Source organism: Dasypus novemcinctus, chromosome 6 (assembly GCF_030445035.2).
Source record: "Dasypus novemcinctus isolate mDasNov1 chromosome 6, mDasNov1.1.hap2, whole genome shotgun sequence".
Lineage (NCBI taxonomy): Eukaryota > Metazoa > Chordata > Mammalia > Cingulata > Dasypodidae > Dasypus > Dasypus novemcinctus.
In genome coordinates, this window is record NC_080678.1 from 110864195 (window position 1) to 110882590 (window position 18396).

General features: G+C 54.2%; 1 protein-coding gene and 1 long non-coding RNA gene across 2 annotated transcripts in view; both read left to right on the top strand.

Annotated features, from left to right (window-relative positions):
- The window catches only part of LOC111760983 (anthrax toxin receptor-like), a 58040-nt gene extending 56439 nt beyond the window's left edge, over positions 1–1601 (top strand). The window contains exons 15-16 of the mRNA XM_071215571.1: positions 1038–1121; positions 1533–1601. Of these exons, the coding sequence (XP_071071672.1) occupies positions 1038–1121; positions 1533–1601 (153 nt within the window). The remainder of the gene's footprint in view (positions 1–1037; positions 1122–1532) is intronic.
- Positions 1602–2426: 825 nt separating this feature from the next.
- LOC139439126 (uncharacterized) lies at positions 2427–11858 on the top strand. Its single transcript, XR_011648960.1, has 3 exons — positions 2427–2501; positions 11391–11564; positions 11787–11858. It is a non-coding gene; the product is annotated as an uncharacterized lncRNA (long non-coding RNA).
- The last annotated feature ends 6538 nt before the right edge of the window (positions 11859–18396 follow it).

Consider the following 18396-nt stretch of genomic DNA (forward strand, 5'->3'; position numbering starts at 1 on the left):
GGCACTTGAGCCCCTGCCAGCTGGCAGGATGGTACTTGCCCAGGACTCAGGGAAGCTTCTGGAAAAGGAGCCTCATGTTGCAAGGACCCAGCTCTGGGATCTGCCATGCCCTTTTCTTAATCACGGTCTCCTGGTGGGCAGAGGGGCCTGGCCAGGTCAGCCCTTGCGGCCTGCAGGGCTGAGGGTGGGTGAGGGACCTTACCTGACATGGAGCTGTGAGGGGCACCCACCCGGGGGAGCCCAGGGCTGGGTTCAGGGCAGCAGCCATGGGGCCAGGTGGACCTGGGGTAGTCGTGCTTTCAAAGCTGGAGCCCAGTGGCTGAGGGGCATCCCCTGCCCATGCGCAGACCCCTGGCTGGCCCAACACGTGGTGTCTTCATTTGCCAGGGCTGCTCTGACAAATGCCATGCACCAGGTGGCTTGAACCTGGAGGTCACTGTCTCTGGTCTGGAGCCCAGAAGGCCAGCTTTCTCCCGGGTCCGCAGGGTTCCAGTGCCAGTCACTGTGGCCCTCGGGGTCCTTGGCTGGCCTCATGCCTCGGCCACATGGCGCCATCCTTGGTCCCCTCCATCCTCTGCTTTCAGACTCCTCCCAAGTCACGTTTCCTCCTTCATGAGGCTCCTGCAGTGTACAGAGCCCCCACTTCTCTTTGGCCACCCATCCAATAGTGGCGTCCTGGGCACGTCCTGTTACAGACGGCTCCCCCCAGAGAGCACGGCTGCAGGCGTGAACCCCTCTCTTCTGGGGCCCTCAATCCAAGCCTCACACAGGGCACAGCCTCAAGGCGAGGCTCTGCCAATGGGGGCATCAGACGAGCGAGGGGACAGGGGAGCTTTGCAGCACTTTGGGGACGAGCCAGATGCCGTCTTGTTTGCCCCAGAGGATGCTCCCTGGAGGCGCGGGCTGTGGATGGAATCCGGGGTCCCTCACTCGATTGTTCCTTATTCACCCCACAAACATCGGCTGAGTGGCAGCACCAGCCCCCCCCCCCGCCCCCCGTTGTGCCGCCCTGGAGCAGACGCTTTCTCTTCCTACAGACAGTGTGCTGCAGCCCGCCGTGCCCCATGATGATTACCCGCTGCTGTGACTGCCCGGGCACTGGGCATGTGAGGCAAATGGAGGTGAGGAGGGCTGGGGCAGGGGAGAGGGTGATGATTCAGGTGCAGAGGCCCTGCTGGAAGGCTCCACCTGGGGGAGTCCAGGGTCCGGGGTGCTTTGCTTCCTCCCTGGGTGCCGGGGGCCAGGGGAGGGCACGAAGCTGTGGGTCAGTGTCCCAGACGCTCCAAGTCAACTGAGCCCAGCTGCCCCTGCCCCACCTGGTTGCTGGGTGCTGGCAGCCAGCCCACAGGAGTCAGGTAACTGGTTGCCACCCAGGTTTCCTCAGCTCAGGTGTGGCTCAAGTTTCAAACCCCAGCCAGCAGTGGAGGGAGAAAAACAGCCTGAGCCACAAAGAGGGGTGAATGAGTCAGAGAAATAGAGACGTGCTGAGCAGCCGCTGTTAGCGCCTTCTCAATTCTCTTGAGACACCGCAGCTGTGCCCAGCCCAGCAGCAGCCTTTTTGGCAGAATGAGGACAAGAGCTGCTGGCTTCATGGCTGGTGACAAAGGGTGCAGGGCTGCAGGGAGGAGGAGCCCCAAGACCCCATCCTCGAGTGACCAGTGCTGGGCCTTGAGTCCTGGGAGCCCAAGTCTCAGCCCTTCACCCCTCCCTGGACACGCTGCTGCCCACCTGGTTGGGAGAGCCCTGCCAGGCCAAGGGTCCTGGGGTGAAAGGGCCACCTGGAGGACAAGAGCCCCAACCTCCTGCTGGCTGGACCCCTCCATCCTGCTCTTGCGTCTGCTCTGTGCTCCTCTGCAGCCCTGGAAAGCACTGGAACAGCCAGCCCTGCCCTTGTCCTGACACAGTGACTTGTTCGGCCTGCTTGGCCCAGACCTGCCCCACCCTGTGGCTCAGGCCAGCAAGGTGCTGCCCTCCACCGGCCCAGGGTTCCTTCTGGACTGTTCTCTGCCCTTCCCACCCCCATATCAGGAACCTGCCCCTGAGCTGGGCACGGGACCTCCCACCTGGCCCCTGCCTGCCCCCTCCTCCTCCACCCCAGCACAGGCCTCCCTGCCCACCGTGGGCTCCTGCCCAGCTCCCCACACCCCCCGGCTGCCCCCTCAGGGACCTCTCCTGGCTCCTGGTGTAGCTCACCCGACCTGGGAACTTGTCCCCTAAACGAGCCACTGACCCCCCATGCCAAAAGGGTGTCTTGTTCCAGATTCTGACACAGCACAGCGACCACCACCCCAGCAGGCACGCAGGCTGCCAGGCTCCACTCCCAAGCTCATGTGGGTTCTTGGGGCTCAGCAGGGGTGCCTGACCCTCTCTGGACGCGTCGCTCAGCCGTGCCGCATCCTCATGCCACGTCTCCTTTGCAGGGCAAGCTGAGCCTCCTGTGTGCCCTGTTGAGTCGGTGCTGCACCCCAGTGCGCCTGGTGCGGCCCCCGTTCCAGTGCATGGTGAGCAGGCGCGGTGCTGCACCCGCGGCGGGCCCACGCCCCAGTGCTTTTCCCTCGTGACGCCTGCCCACAGACAGGGGCCCAGCCCTGGGAAACGGCCTCAGGAGCACGCAGGCCCCAGGGGCCAGCCGTGGCTGCCCACACGCTCCTTCCCTGTGGTCTTGGATGGGTGGGGGACTGTCCAGGCTGGAGGCTGAAGGGCCACGGCCAGAGTCAAGGGCAAGGGGCTGCAGAGCAGGGCCAACCACCGGCTCCAGCACTCCTGGCCCATGAGCCCCCTGCACCTGCAGCCCTGGGGGTCAGCTGGCTTTATGCCTCCCAGGAAGTGGCCTCCCATGTGGGGGCCTCTGGGTGCAGCCCCCACGGGCTCTTCCAGGTAGCCACGGTCCCCTGGCGTGGGCTCCCCGGCACAGGGGGTAAATGGCAGCGCTGCATGTGCACCTGGAACCAGGGCGGTGCTGTGCCCATGGTGGACATCCTGGGCAGCTGCCCTCAGGGGTCCCTACATTCTTCCCCTCCAGCCCCTCCTCCAGCTCAAGCCTTGGCGCTGTGGTTATGTGCAGTTGTAAAGACCAGGAAGCAGGAGCACAGAGAGGCTTGTGCCTTGCCCCACCTCACACAGCCACTGCGGGGCGGGGATGGACCGGGACCCAGCAGCCTGGCTCTGGAGCCCAGCGCCCTCCTCGCCCTGCACTGCCTGTGCTCGGGTCAGCACTTGGGATCTCGTGTGGTCATCCTACATCACCTGGCAGCTGTGCCCACGTGGCTGCGGGCCCCCTGACCCAGCCTGCTGTCCACCCTGTGTGGCCTCCCCTGTCACGCTTTGTGCAGGTGGGGCAGGGGCCCTGGAGGTGCCCAGCCCTTGACCGCCGTGTCTGTGGCTCCGGTGGTGCTCCAGGACTGCTCTGGGCTGGGGCACAGGCTCACTCTGGGCACGGGCCGAGGCCCTGAAGGTCACTCACATGGCGTCCTCACCTGGGCGCAGGGAGGCAGCCGCCCACCCCTGGCCGGCCCTCGCCCCTGGCCTGGCCACCTCCTCTGCACCTCCCAGGTGTGGAGACAGAGACTCCGCCTCAGCGAAGGCCTGGGTGCTGCAGGGGGCAGTTCCTCTCCCCGCAGAGCCCCTGGCTGGCCTGCATCTGGCCATCAGGTGGACCCTGGGAACACCTGGAAAGCACATTTCTGTAGTGGACTGGGCTGTACGTGCAAGGATCTCGCGGGCACTGGTGTCTTGATTTCCACCCCATGTCCCAGCAGACTCCTTCTCCATGGAAATCCGCCTGTGTTTGTGGGCCTTGGTTGGAGTGTGTTGGGGTGGGTCTGAGACTGCACGGGTGCCCAAGGGGCAGGTGAGTCTTGTTCTTCTCATCCTGCCCGTGATGGAGCTGGACCAAAGGGGGCACAGACGTAGGGCTGGGGAAATCCTAACGTGACAGTGTCCTTCCACCAGCGATCTTTAGAAACGTCTCTGCTCGTGCCTCTGGACTGTGATGGCACCTGGCTCCCCTCCCTCCCACTTCCCCAGGAGATCCAGAAACAGAGTCCAAGCCCCAGAGCCCTGGACACTGAGGCTCCCTATCAGCTCTACCGGTCCCTTCAGGAAAGGCCCTGAGCTGCACAGTAGTGACCTGAGGAGACGTAATGGTAGTTGGCTTCACGTGGCAATCGCTGATGGCCAGAGAGGAAGGAGAGCCGCCCCCCCCAACCTCACATCCCTTCACCCCCTCATGCCCATGCCACGGACTCAGGATCCCTGCAGCCCCCAGAGGGCTCCTCTCCTGGGTGAAGGTGCTTACATCTGCCCCTCTATCAGCACCTGTTCAGATCATTCCAGGGTGCCCCTGCAGCCCCAGGATGGGCATGATTGGGGCAAGAGACTGCAAGTGTCCCGTAGACCATGCCCTGAAAGAAAGCAGAGGGACCTGCTGCCCTTGGGGAGCACCAGCCCCAGAATCAGTTGCTCATGTTCTAGAATAAATGAGTAGAAATAAAGGAGCGAGAAACAAAGATAAAGATTCCATTCTATGCCCAACAGCGACAAAACCCAAAGTTCCCATGAATGAGTAGAACTCGATGAATGTTATCCCAGGGTGGCATGCTCTGGGTGAAGAGAGAGGCAGCGAGTCTAGAGAGAGTGGGAAATCAACATGATCTTCATCAGCCCAGTGGTCAAGGTGCTCGTGATGATACTTAGTGTTGGCACAGAGAGAGGGTGGGGGACGGACACCTGCCTGCCCTGCAGGCGTCAGTGTGGACAGGATCAGCTTTCTGAAGCACTTATCATCCTATGCCTGGGCCTGTAGATGCAGCACTCTCTGTGGATGGAGGGATAGATGGATGAATGGGAGGATGGATGGATGGGTTGATGGGTGGATAGGAAGGTGGAAGAGTGGGTGGATGGATGGAGGGATGGGAGGATATATAATGGATGGATGGGTGGGTAGATGGAGGTGTGATGGGTGGATGAATGAGCATTTATGGTTGGACAAGGGCCTGCAATGATACTTTGGGTCATTTCTCTGACACCAAGAGGCATGTTTGGATCTGGCATGTATGAAGGCACAGAAAGCCTCTTTGGGGGACAATTGTGGAAGGATGGAAGGGGTCCCTGTAACATTTTCAGGGGTGACCATAGGAAGAACTTTGTTTAACCAGTTGCTACTTGTGTAAACTTGGCCTAGTTTCTTAACCTCTCAAAGCCTCACTTTTCTCATCTGAAAAACAGGGAAAAATAATAAAACTCCCTTGTGCTGCAAAATACAAAGGCCGCACACCAACCAGGCCCGGGCGGGAGCCCCTCCCCAGCCCAAGAGTCACAGTCCCCAGGCCAGATGAGTAGAGGGTCTCGTGGCTCAGGGTCAGTGCTGGGGGAGAAGTGCTGTGATTGCAGGTAGGATTGGGAAGTCCCAGGAGGCACAGGCATTTTATTTTATTTTTTCATTGATTGAAACACATCACTCATACATAAACATACATAAACAATAAATGTATAGTAGTTGTGAACTTACAAAACAAGCATAAATGACATCAAACAAACATATATAACATCTTGCCCTACCACCAATAACTTGCAGTGTTTTTAAACCTTTTCAACTAATGATTAAAGAGCATTGTCAAAATATTACTATTAAGCAAAGTATTTTTCCCCTAACCAATCTGATTATTATCTTTATATCATTTATATATGAACATACATAAACAATTAAGTGTATAGTAAAAGTTGTGAACTTATAAAGCAAACGTGCATGACATCATACAGGGGTCCCATACATCAACCCTCCAACACCTTGCATTGTTATGAGATGATTGTTACAAACTATGAAAGAATACTGTCAAAATCTTATTACTAATCATAGTTCCTATCTTACATTTGGTGTGTTTTTCTCCCAACCCACCCTATTATTATTTTTTAAATGTATTTTTTATGACAGAAGTTGTAAGCCTATAACACAATCATGCACATGTGCAGAATTCCCAAACAAAGCACCCCTCCATCAATACACCACAATGTGGTGTGTCATTTGCCACAGATAAAATAATATCATCTGATTACTGCCATGTCCATAGTGTACATTTGGCTCACATTTCCCACACTGCCTCAGAACCAACACAGTACATCTTTTGCATAGATGCAAGAATATCGTATTGTTACTACTAACCACAGTCCATAGGTCACTCCAGCCATACCTTTCCCATGCTTCTCCACATTCCCATCGCCCTGCAGTAGTGATATACATTTGTTCTAGCTAACAAAGGACACTCTTGAATCTGTACCATCAACCGCAGTTCTCATCCACCTCTTGGTTTACTGTGCTACCCAGTTCCTAGATTATTCTCAAGCATTCTGTCAGTGGCATTTACAAAACTAGACTACCATTTTCAGTCACATCCCCATTTATAAACTAGCTGTTACTCACTGTGTGTTACCATCCACTCTATACATTTCCACAATTTTACAGTAAAGCTAATTAAAACTTCTATGTACATTAAACATCAGTAGTCCACTCAGTTCTTCTCTTATCTCCTTTAAGAATCCACCACCTACCACCAGGTCTTGTGCTACATTCAGCTCACAATATGTTGGCTTGAAGGGAAGGCAACACAGAAATAAAGGTAGAGACACAAGAGGGGAGAGAAACCTGAGACCAGGGGACTCACAGCTTCTGGAATGAGAGCCTCAACCCTGGTTTTCCCATTGCATTTATTGGGAAACTACCAAGCAGTTGTTTGCTATCTGAACTACAACATCATTTACAAAAACAGGAAACAACTGCAACATCTAACAACAGCTACATTTAACAGGTGTAACATTTACAGTAACAAACAGGTAAACCAGTTTTCCACAACAGTCTTGAAGATATTTTCCAATAATTTCTTCCAGAAGTTTCATGGTTCTTGCTTTTAGTTTTAGTTTCTTGATCCATTTTGAGTATGTGTCTTGGAGTTGGTCTATTTGGATTTTTTCAGATGGGAGTTTGTTGTGCTTCTTGGACAGGGATATCTATGTCCTTCAATAGGGTTGGGAAATTTTCTACCATTATTTCTTTAAATATTCCTTCTGAATCTCTGGACTGACCATGTGATAGCCAGGCCCAACAGACTTGCAAGTCCTATACTCTGGTTTATTGGACTTACCCCACTCAGTGAACATGGAGGTGAAAAAGGTCAGCCACCACACCAGGGAGCCAAGAGTGCCTACAACTGAAAGCAAGAGGATTGCATCCAGCATCCATGTGGAATCTAAGCCCCGTTGTGATGTAGATGTGGAGTGGACACAACCATTCTAAGGTCCACAGGATGGAGGAATAGAGTATGAATTAGAGTGGACTTACTGATATTCTATTCATGAACTATTGTGATTAGTAGTAATCGAAGAAAATGTGGCATTGGTGTGGAGAAAGTGGCCATGGTGGCTGCTGGGGGTAGGGAGTGGAAGGAAGAGATGTGATGTGGGGGCGTTTTTGTGACTTGGAGTTGTGCTGGGTGGTGCTGCAGGGACAGTTATCAGACATTGTATGTCCTCCCATGGCCCACTGGGTGGACTGTGGGAGAGTATGGGCTATGGTGTGGACCATTGACCATGAGGTGCAGTGGTGCTCAGAGATGTATTCACCAAATGCAATGAATGACGGAGGGGGTTGTGGTTATGGGGAGGAGGAGTGGGGTGAGGGAGGTGAGGGGTATATGGGGGCCTCATATTTTTTTAATGTAACATTAAAAAAACAAAGACCATAAAAAGTAAAAAAAATATTCCTTCTGCCCCTTTTCCCTTCTCTTCTCCTGCTGGGACACCCAGGACACGTATGTTTGCATGCCTTTTGCTGTTATTTAGTTCCCTGAGACCTTGTTCAATTTTTTCCATTCTTTTCTTCATCTCCTCTTTTGTATGTTCACTTTCAGAGGCCATTTCTTCAAGCTCACCAATCCTTTCTTTTGCCTCCTCAAATCTGCTATTATATGATTCCAATCTTTTTTAAATTTCATTGATGGCGCCTTTCATTCCCTAAGATCTGCTAATTTTCTATGTATGCTTTCAAATTCTTCTTTGTACTCATCTTAATATCCTTAATCTCTTTAGCCATCTCACTGAATTTATTAAGATTTGTTTGAACATCTATGATTAGTTGTCTCAACTCCTTTATGTCATCTGGAGGCTTATCTTGTTCCTTTACCTGGGACATAGCTTCCTGTTTCTTGGTGTGGATTGTAATTTTTTTGTCGGTGTCTTTGCATCTAGCTTACTAGGGTATTTTTTCTGGGTGCAGTTTTTCTCTCTAGTTTAGGGCTTCCTGCCCTTTCTCCCTTGCTGGTTATGCAGTAGGAGCCAAGCATGTAGTTGGTCCTGTAAGCTGTGGAGGCTCAAGCTGCCCTCATTCCACCAGGGACCAATGAAGCTTCTTCCAACTTTCTCCTTTGCCAGGGACAGGGACAGAGTCATAGCCATGTGGAATAATCCATGTGCAGGCCTAGACTGTCGTTGCCCAGAGAGACTGATGGAGCTTCACATCCCTTTCTCCCCTACCTGGGGCAAGGATGGAGCTGCAGGTGTGGGCAGCAATCTCTGCAGTGCAGGTCTAAGATGACTGCAATTCCCCTGGTAGTCTTCTGATTTTCAGTCTATGCCAGCCAGAGTTCCCTGCTGTTGCCTGTCTAGGCTGGTGCAGGGCTCCTCAGCCTCCTCCCTGCCAGAGGCGGGGCTGAAGCCTAGGCAGGCTGCAGGCTGATCTATGTGAAAGAAACTGTCAGCCCAGCTTCCCCTCAGGCTGGGGGTGGAGTCAGAATGGTGGCTACTGGCCTCTTTCTGAGGTGGGCTGGTTCTCACCCCAGCTGTTCCCAGGGTTATCTCTTAGCCAGCCAAGTCTCCCAATCAGTAGCTGAAATCGGCAGCCAACCATCTCCTCCTCCCCTGTCTCTGGGAAATGAAGCCTCCAATTCCCATCACAGAACAGCTCCTGGGGTGGCTTGCACCACCAGAGTAGGATCATCACCTGTGTCCATGGTTTGGCTGGTAATTTCCCAGAGAGGCTGGCACAGGTCCCTGCAGCTTCCTCCCTGCTGGAGGTGGCACTGGGGCCAAGGCTGGAGCTGCCATCTGACCTGGAGGGAAAGAAGCCAGTTCCCACCAGCACTGGGATCTCAGTCCACCCCTCTTCCTCTCGTGCCAGGCATGGAGTTAAGAAGGCAGCTCCTGGCCTCTTTCTGACCTGGACAGGCTCAAACCTTAGCTGTTCTCAGCATCATACTGTAGCTGACTGAGTTTACCCATCAGTAACTGAAGTTGGTGCCCACCCATCTCTTCCTCCCCCATTTTGGGCAAGTGGAGCTTTCAATTCCAGCCGCGGAACAGCTCCCAAGGCGGCTTGTGCCTCCAGTGGAGGATGGGCACTGGCCTCCAGGGTGTGGAGTCTGAACTTATGAGTCTTCTTTGCAGACGGGCAGTCTCCTCCTTCCACTCCTTCAAGGATGTGGCAGGATGCCCTTCTGGTCTCCTGGAGCCCCCAAACAGAATCTTCAGCTAGCTCCAGAGAGCTCTGGGTGTTTGCTAACTGTCCTGTAGCAGGAGCCAACTCTAGGAGCTCCTTACTCTGCTGTCATCTTGCTGGTTCCCCAGGCTCAGTCATTTTTGATGGAAATGAGACTTTGTGGAGGAGGTAAAGTTTGGGTTGTCTTTTAAAAGATGAGTAGATGAGAAAAAAAAGGGCATTCCAAAGAGAAGAAGAGTGTGTATAAAAGCTTAGAGATGGGGAGAGCTTAGTGAATGTAAGATTTGGCCACATCCTGAGCCCCCTGAGCAGGCTGCCCCAGTCCCTGCCACAGTGGGATTGCTGCAGGTCAGCACAGGCACCACGGGGCCAATGAGTGTCCACAGCCAGGGGACAGCAGGTCTCCGACCCAGGAGGCGTCCACCCAGTAGCAGCGTGTCTGCGTGCTGGAAGGTTCTCTGAGCACTCCTGGGCAGCTCGTGGACCCCAAATCCAATACCCACTGTGTCCCGGGTTGGGGGTCATGCCCCGTGTCTTGTGGAGGAAAGCTCTGAGCTTCCTGAGGTGCTGGGCCCCTCCTCAACCCCAGCTGTGTGGGGCTGGCTTCCACCTGCCTTCTGTGTCCTCCACTGTCCCTCATGCATGAGGTCCTGAGGTGACCCCACCACACAGGACAGGCCCTGGTGTGTGTCAGGGGTGTGGGGAGAGACACATGAAGTCAGCAAGGCCCAGAGACCTCACATGGTTCCAGTGGCCATTCCTGTGTGGCTTGGAGGCTGTGACATGACCGTTTCCTGGGGCCCCTGCTTGGCTGTCCTGGGCGGTGTCTTAGCTTCCCCTAGCTGCCATGGAAGTTTCCTGAGCTCCATGGCTTTGGGCGTGCACACTGGCCCGTCCTCCATCCACAGGCTGGAGGGGCTCTCCAGGCCCCTTGGCCTCACCTGGTGATGTGCACAGCTCTGCAGGCCGTTCGAGGACCTGGGCACCCTGGGCTCGCTTTCCAGCAGCCGGGGGGCCACGTGCCTGAGAGCACGGCTGTCTTGACATCAGGCGCCTGGCTTGGAGCGGGGCATGGGCAGGCCCTCGTGGAAGGCCAGGCAGACACGGGTACACAGGCGAGCTGGAGGACCGCGGCCCCGGGCCTGAGCCGAGGGGGGTGGGCAAGCACCCGCCGGGGCCCTGCTGGGCCTGTCCTGCTGAGGCTGGCCTCTGGGGCACCGGGGGTGCTGGGCTCTAAAGGCAGATGCCAGGGTCTTGGGGTGCTGCCCGCTGGAGGTGAGCAGGGGTCCCAGAAGGCCGGGGGTCTCCCTTCTCCCAGGGGGCTGCCCGAAGGTGCGGGGAGACCCTTCCTCACTGGAGTGAGGGAGGGGCCAATGTGCTCTGGTCGCTTGCGGGGGCCTTGAGTGGAGGGTGGGGGTCCTCGGCAAGCCCAGGACGGAGGGGCAGGGAGGACAGCAGCGCCGGGGCGGCGGGTGCCGCAGACAGACGCAGGGTCTGCACAGGCTTCCTCGCACAGGGGGTGGGGCAGACCCTCTGCCTTCAGGGGCCCCTGCAGCCCCCAGCCTCACGTCCCGCAGTGGCCCAGGGCCCTGGGGAGGGGTCCTCCTTCAGCAGACACTTGCCAGGGCCCAAACCAGGCAACGCTGTGGCCCCAGGGGGAGTCCGGCCACAGGGAGAGGCCAAGGTCAGAGGTCAGGCCTGGGGAGGGTAGGGGGACCCCTGCAGAGGAGGTGACAGCCGAACCTTGTCGCCAAGTGGAGTGGAGGCTGGAGGCCAGCACCCAGGGAAAGGTCCACCGATGGGTGCAGGTGTCCTGAGCCCAGCCCACCACGCCAAGGGAACTGCAGCCTCCACTCCCAAGTCGGATGACCTTCCTGTGACCTTCTCTCTCTTCTCTGCCCTACAGGGGAGGTGCCTCACCTTTGCCCCAGTGAGAGCCCCATGCAGGCCGGTGGTCTGCAACCCAGCCCCGTGCGCCCCACCCTGCCGCGAGGGGCCCTCCTTCAGCAGACACTTGCCAGGGCCCAAACCAGGCAACGCTGTGGCCCCAGGGGGAGTCCGGCCACAGGGAGAGGCCAAGGTCAGAGGTCAGGCCTGGGGAGGGTAGGGGGACCCCTGCAGAGGAGGTGACAGCCGAACCTTGTCGCCAAGTGGAGTGGAGGCTGGAGGCCAGCACCCAGGGAAAGGTCCACCGATGGGTGCAGGTGTCCTGAGCCCAGCCCACCGCGCCAAGGGAACTGCAGCCTCCACTCCCAAGTCGGATGACCTTCCTGTGACCTTCTCTCTCTTCTCTGCCCTACAGGGGAGGTGCCTCACCTTTGCCCCAGTGAGAGCCCCATGCAGGCCGGTGGTCTGCAACCCAGCCCCGTGCGCCCCACCCTGCCACGAGGGGGTCCCTGTTGCGGCATGCCCGCAGTACTGCCGTCCCCCCACTGCATACCCCCATCCCTGCTCCCGGGCTCCGGCTGCCTGCCCTCCACGAGCCCTGCCTGCAAAGCCTCATCGCTAAAGCATCAAAGGGCCAGGATTGTTGACTTGATGAGGTGGACATAGTTTTGGTTTTACAATCAAAAAGATGTTGGCATTTGTTGCTGATGATTAAAAGAGTTTATTAGATGGTGAGTTTCTGTCCTCTCCGAAATGCATATATGCTCCACCTGCTAGAATAACGCATCCTGGGGCCCCGTGTGGGATGACATGGATTGTGCCTCTCACAGCACCTCGTCTTCATCCATCTGCCAAACTCCGGTCCATGAAAAAGCCCAAAGAGCCTGTTTCATGTGAATCCAGTCCTAACTTCATGCAAAGAGAAGCCTTTGAATTTCTCATCTCCTTTCTCCATGTCCCTGGTCTCCCACTTTGGAGTCCCACATTCTGAACGTGTCATAGAAGGTGGTGAGGAGCCCCCAGGGTCACTAGCTGGAAGCATGACTTCTCCGTCCAGGTGCCCTGAACTGTGCCCAAGCCCAGAAGGATTCCACTGAACCGTGTCCTCTCCACTAGAGAAGAAAATTGAGTCCCCATCTGGGTCCATCTGCCCCTGCTGGAGAATCCACGCCCAAGAAGGCTGGGTTTTAGTGAGCAGCGTCCTCCCACCAGGCGCAGCCCATGGTCTCTCTGTGCCTGTGAAATCACCAGGCCCACAGGCCCCCGGAACCGGGCGTGGCATCCCTGAGCCCCTCAGGAGGGTCTGCAAGGGCAGCTGTGACTGAGGGCGCCCAGGCATCCTCTATTATATTATTTTTTCATTTAAAAAATTTATTGAAATATATCATTCATACATGAACATACATAAATAATAAGTATATAGTAAAAGTTGTACACTTACAACACATCATACTGGGCTCCCACACATCACCCCACCACTAATCCTTGCATTGTTGTGAAACATAGCAAACTATAAAAGAGCATCATCAAAGTATTACTCCTAACTACAGTCCATATCTTACATTTGGTATATTTTTCCCCAACCCACCCTATTATGTTTTTTATTCATAAACCTTACAATTTATCTAAAGTGTAAAATCCATTGGTATAATCAAGAATTGGGTATTTATCATTTCTATCAATTTTAGAGCATTTTCATTATTAAAAAAAAAGCCAACTCTAATACCTATATATTAGCAATTCTGATTACAAATTCTCTTATGTGCTTTCGCCATTTCTACTCATTTCCAAACATTTACAAACTACTTTTTGCCAATTCTGCTCAGATTAAACCCAGCTTTCCATTCCCTAACTACACTCTCTTCTCTGGTGACATGTCCTAGTTAGCCATTCTTTATTTTTTTTTTTTTAAAGATTTATTTATTTATTTGTTCCCCCGCCCTGGTTGTCTGTTCTCTGTGTCTATTCGCTGTGTCTTCTTTGTCTGCTTCTGCTGTCAGCAGCACAGGAATCTGTTTCTTTTCATTGCTTCATCTTGCTGTGTCAGCTTTCCGTGTTTGTGGCACCATTCCTGAGCAGGCTGCAATTTCTTTCACCCTGGGTGACTCTCCTTATGGAGCGCACTCCTTGCACGTGGGGCTCCCCTATGCGGGGGACACCCCTGCGTGGCAGGGCACTCCTTGCATGCATCAGCACTGTGCGTGGGCCAGCTGCACACCAGTCAAGGAGGCCCGGGGTTTGAACCGCAGTCCTCCCATGTGGTAGATGGACGCCCTAATCACTGGGCCAAATCCGCTTCCCAGCCAGTCTTTATTGATCTTACTAGTTAGGAAACTAAACTCTCCACCTCAGTCCTGTCTTCTTGAAACTTTCAATTGAGTGTAAGGCAAGAACAGGTTTTGGTGTTTAATCAATACTGATTGAAAGAAATAACCATAATATCTCCCATGTTTAAAAAAAAATTCCTGGGGGGGCCTGTTTCTGTGTATGTAGGTTGTGTGTGCAGGCTTACCCTGGGACAAATAACCATTGACCTTCAAAGCCTTCCTGTCTGGCGTTGCTGCTGCTTCAGGGAGCCCCCTCTCCCCCTCCCTACCCCTCACCCTCCTGTGCAGCTGAGTCCCCCGTCTGTCCAGCCAGCTCCCAGGACGGGCTTGGGGAGAGCATTTCCCACTCACCTCCCAGGCCGTCTGTGTGCCAGCAAATCCTCTCCCAAGCTGGTGGTAAGAAGGTTGTTCCTGTGACAAAATGCCGCATAAGGCGAGGCCGAGCAATGGGCCAACTCAGAGCCAGGAGCGAGGGAGAGGGGCTTAAAGCCCTGGGGAGGGGCTCGGCAGTCAGTTTAGGCCCCATTTGGAGACTCGATCCCAGATCAACTGTGCAAGCGGCTTCCCCACACCGCGCTTCCTGGATTTCTCTGCAGGATGTGAAGCCTGACTCAGTCAACTCTTTTTTCTGTTTTCTTTTTATTTGTTTCACAAAGACTAAGAGCTTCTGGTTGTATAAATAAGAGAATGCTAACAAGGAGGAACAGGACATTGCACTGCCGGCTGTTGGGGACACTCATTCCGAGGACCTGGCTAGCACGTCCTCCACCCCAGGGGCAGGAGGGGCCACAGGGTCCTGAGGACATATGGGTAGGAGGGAGCTACACCCCTGAGTGTGGTGACCTGCTGGCTGGAGGCCCCAGCAGGCCACTGCCAGGTGTTCCAAGAGCCCTGACCACTGCAGGGGAGGGCGTGGCAGGACCCTCTGGACTTTGACACCAGCCTGGGGAGGGGGAGCCCCCATGGTGAGAGGGGGGCTTCAGGAGCTCAGAAGGCTGCAATCTTTTTTTTCTTCAAAATTAATATAGTTTTTTATTATTATTTTTAAATGTTACGTTAAAAAATATAAGAGTTTCCCATATGCTCCCCCACCCCACTCCTCCCACATCAACAACCTCTTTAATCATCGTGGCACATTCATCGCACTTGGTGAATACATTTTGGAGCACTGCTGCCCCGCATGGGTAATGGTTTACGTTGTAGTCACACTCTCCCCCACCCATTCAGTGGGTTATGGCAGGATATATAATGTCTGGCATCCATCCCTGCAATGTTGTTCAGGACAACTCCAAGTCCCGAAAATGGCCCTCATCACTATTGCCTAACATGGAAGCTTCCAGGGACCCACGAAACCTGCACAACTCTCCACAGGCCACTTCCAGATGCCCCAGCCTGCGGTGTCCCTCAGTGCCTCTGTCCAAGGGGCGTTTCCATGGAAACATCAAAGCTGCGCTGCCCACAGCACAGGCCTGACCCGCCTCAGGCTGTGCAGAGGCAGCGACCCCAGAGCAGAGGACAGGGCTGAGGGGGCGGGGCCTGGGGCTGGGTTGGAGCCAAGGGGGGCGGGTCGCGGGGGGGCAGAGCGGAGGGGGGCTGCGGCAGGCAGCCAGGCCCAGGGCTCCAGAAGCTGGAAAGCCTTGGGAACCAGCAGCGTTTCCTCCTGCAGGCCCCTGCCCTCTGGGTGCTGCCCGCACCCCCCACAGCCCCTGCATGGAGGACTGAGGGGCTCCCAGGGAGCTGCCTGGTGCACTTACTGGTCAGGGTCCCTCCTGGCCACCCACTGGTCACGTGACTCCAACAGAGCTGCTATCAGGGCCCAGGCAGGGGGAGGGACAGTTAGGAGGTGGCCCCGGGGCTGTCAGCGCCCCCAGAGTTGTCTCCACATGTTGGGGAGCCTCTGCCTCTGTCCTCACGGGAGGCCTTGGCATCAGGAAACCGAGAAGGGACGCGGCTGGAGAGGTCGGGGTGCAGGGCCCTGCCCCGGGTGGGCCGGGCCGGAGGCTGTCTCAGATGCGGCTGAGCCAGGGATGCAGGGCCTTCCTGCCTCAGCACCAGGCGCCCAGGCGGGGCTGGGGGTCGGGAGGCCCGTGAGGTGCAGACGGCTCCCAAATGGCGCTCGTAGCTTACATTCATCTCCTTGCCCAATTGCATGCCCAGGCTTCTGGGTGGACAGCTGAGGGGGTTGTGAGCAAGTGGGGAGGGTTCTGGGCGGGAGAAGCGAGCCCTGAGAAAGGCCCTCTTGTGTGGGAAATGCCTTCAGAACCTTCTGGATGTGGAGACGTTCAGACCCCAGAAACAAGGAGAGAGGAGCCTGTCCCTCACCGGGTGAGCCCCGGTGACAGGGGAGTCGGGGGAACAAACCGAGGGCCCCCCAGAGGCCGACCGGGAAGGGAAGGCAACAGGAGCGGGGAGGCTGGCGGCGTGCACCCCTCCTCACAGAGCCAGCCGGGGGGCCCGAAGGGGCCTTGACGGGCGCCTCCCACCGGATCCTCACAGCAGTCTTGGGCGTGCCGGGACAATTCTGAAGTCGCTGTGTGCAGGTGTGATTTCCAAATTGGGTGTTATCGAGGTCTTCTTGTAGGGTTTATGCGCCCTCTTAATTCTGTGTGCGTCTTTGCCAGGCTCTGTTGCAGGTTCTGTGTGGAAACTGGGTCCATTTTATGCACATTTTACCTGTGTGGGTGAATGCGTGCCAGCAAGCACGTGTATCCCCGCACCCTGTTTCCGCACGGGTCACTCTGCTGGGATCTGGAGCCCCCAGGGTCCACCCCTGAGGTGCCTAAAAGATGCACAGCCTGCAGGCCGAGGTCGTGCCCCGCCCTCGTGTGGTCCCCGCGAGTTCCTGTCCCCTGGCCTGGGCAGGGCTGGCATCAGCCTCCCTCTCCCGCTTCTCGCAGGGGACTCAGTGCCTGAGCACGGGCTCCGCGGGCGTGGAAAGGAGCCGGCCCTGCACCAACGCCTCGGCTTAATGATTAGAGGGACGTGACCCAACCAGTCCTGGGAGCATCAAACCAGGATGGGGCGAGGTCACTCACCCACTACAAGGCTGGGCTCTGAGCCGTGGTCCCTGGGCTAATGCCCTTCTCAGGCAGACGAGGGCCAGGCAGGGCCAGGGGGAGGTTTGAGTCCCAGCTCCCTGTGGGAGGAGCAGTCATAACAGCCCTGGCCTCAGGCAGGAGCCCTGCGTGGTCAGGAAGGCCATGCTCTCCAAGAGGGGACAGAGAACAGAGCAGGGATCCCTGAGCTGAGAACTTGCTGCATCACAGGCTTGGGGGCACATTAGGGAGCTGGCGGTTCCAGCAGGGCCTGGCAGGAGCCTCTCCAGGGCTGGGCTCCTCCCATCCTTCCATGTGGGGGAGAACACATATTCCAGCCAATATTTTAAGTGACACGTGGGAGGGATTGCTAATACTGCATTATAAGGTACCTTAACTACCTGTGAGGACATAGTGTTATTTGAAGGTGGATTTGAAAATTCCTATTTCAAGCTTTAAAGAAACTAGTAAAATAATTTTAAAAGAAATATATTTCTTATGCTAGGAGAGGAGAGAAAATGGAATCATAAAATGCTTACTCAAAACCACAGAAGGCATAAAAAGAAAGAAAAAGATGTTAATGGGGAAAAGTGGTGGGGGAGGAGGTAGGGTATATGGGAATCTATATTTTCAATGTAGTCTAGAGCTTCTTTAAAAAGAAATTTAAAAAAAAGAAGTAAAAGAAAGAACAAGGACAACAGATAGAAAATAGTTACAAAATGATATATATTAATCCAAGCATGTCAATTGCTTTAAATGTGAATGGTCTAAATACAGCAATTTAAAAACAGACTATCAGCATGGATTAAAAAAAATAAAAAGATGACCCAACTATTTGTTGTCTAAAGAAACCCACTTTAAATATAAAGACAAAGACAGATTAAAAATAAAAAGGATGGAAAAAGATGCACCACACAAACACTAATCAAATAGAAAGCTTTAATAATTCTGTTAACTTCAGACAAAGCAGATTTCACAGTAAGGAAAATTATCAGGGATAAAGAGTGGCATTACATCATGAAAAAGTGGGCAGATTTTTCAAGACACAACAATCCTGAATGTATTTGTGCCTAACAGTAAAGCACCAAATGTGTGAAGCAAAAAGGGTAGAACTGCAAGGAGAAAAGACAAATCTCTCTGGAGACTTCAGTGCCCCTGTATCAGTTACAGACAGAACCAGAAGGCAGAAAATCTAGAAGAATACATTTGATATCAACAGCAACAATCAACTAGATCTAGTTGACACCAATGGAATTCTTCCTCCAAAAACAACAGGATACACATTCTTCTCAAGCATCCAATGAACACTCACAAAGATAGCCCAAACCCTGATCCATAAAACACATGAACAAATTTAAAAGAATAGAAGACAAAGTATGCTCTCACATCACAGTGCAATTAAAGTAAAAATCAGTAACAGAAAGACCACTAGAAAATCCAAAAATATTTGAGGATTAAACATTTCTAAAAAACCCATGTGTCAAAGAAGACATCTCAAAGGAAATATAAAATTCGTCTCAAATATCAGGGCTACCTGCCAAATATTAAAGCTGTTTTCTTCTTTGCCTTGCTATCACTTCAATGGATAATTTATAAAATCTTGGCAGAATCAGGAGATGTATTCAATTATATATAATATTTCCATTTAGGCCAAATGCATTCC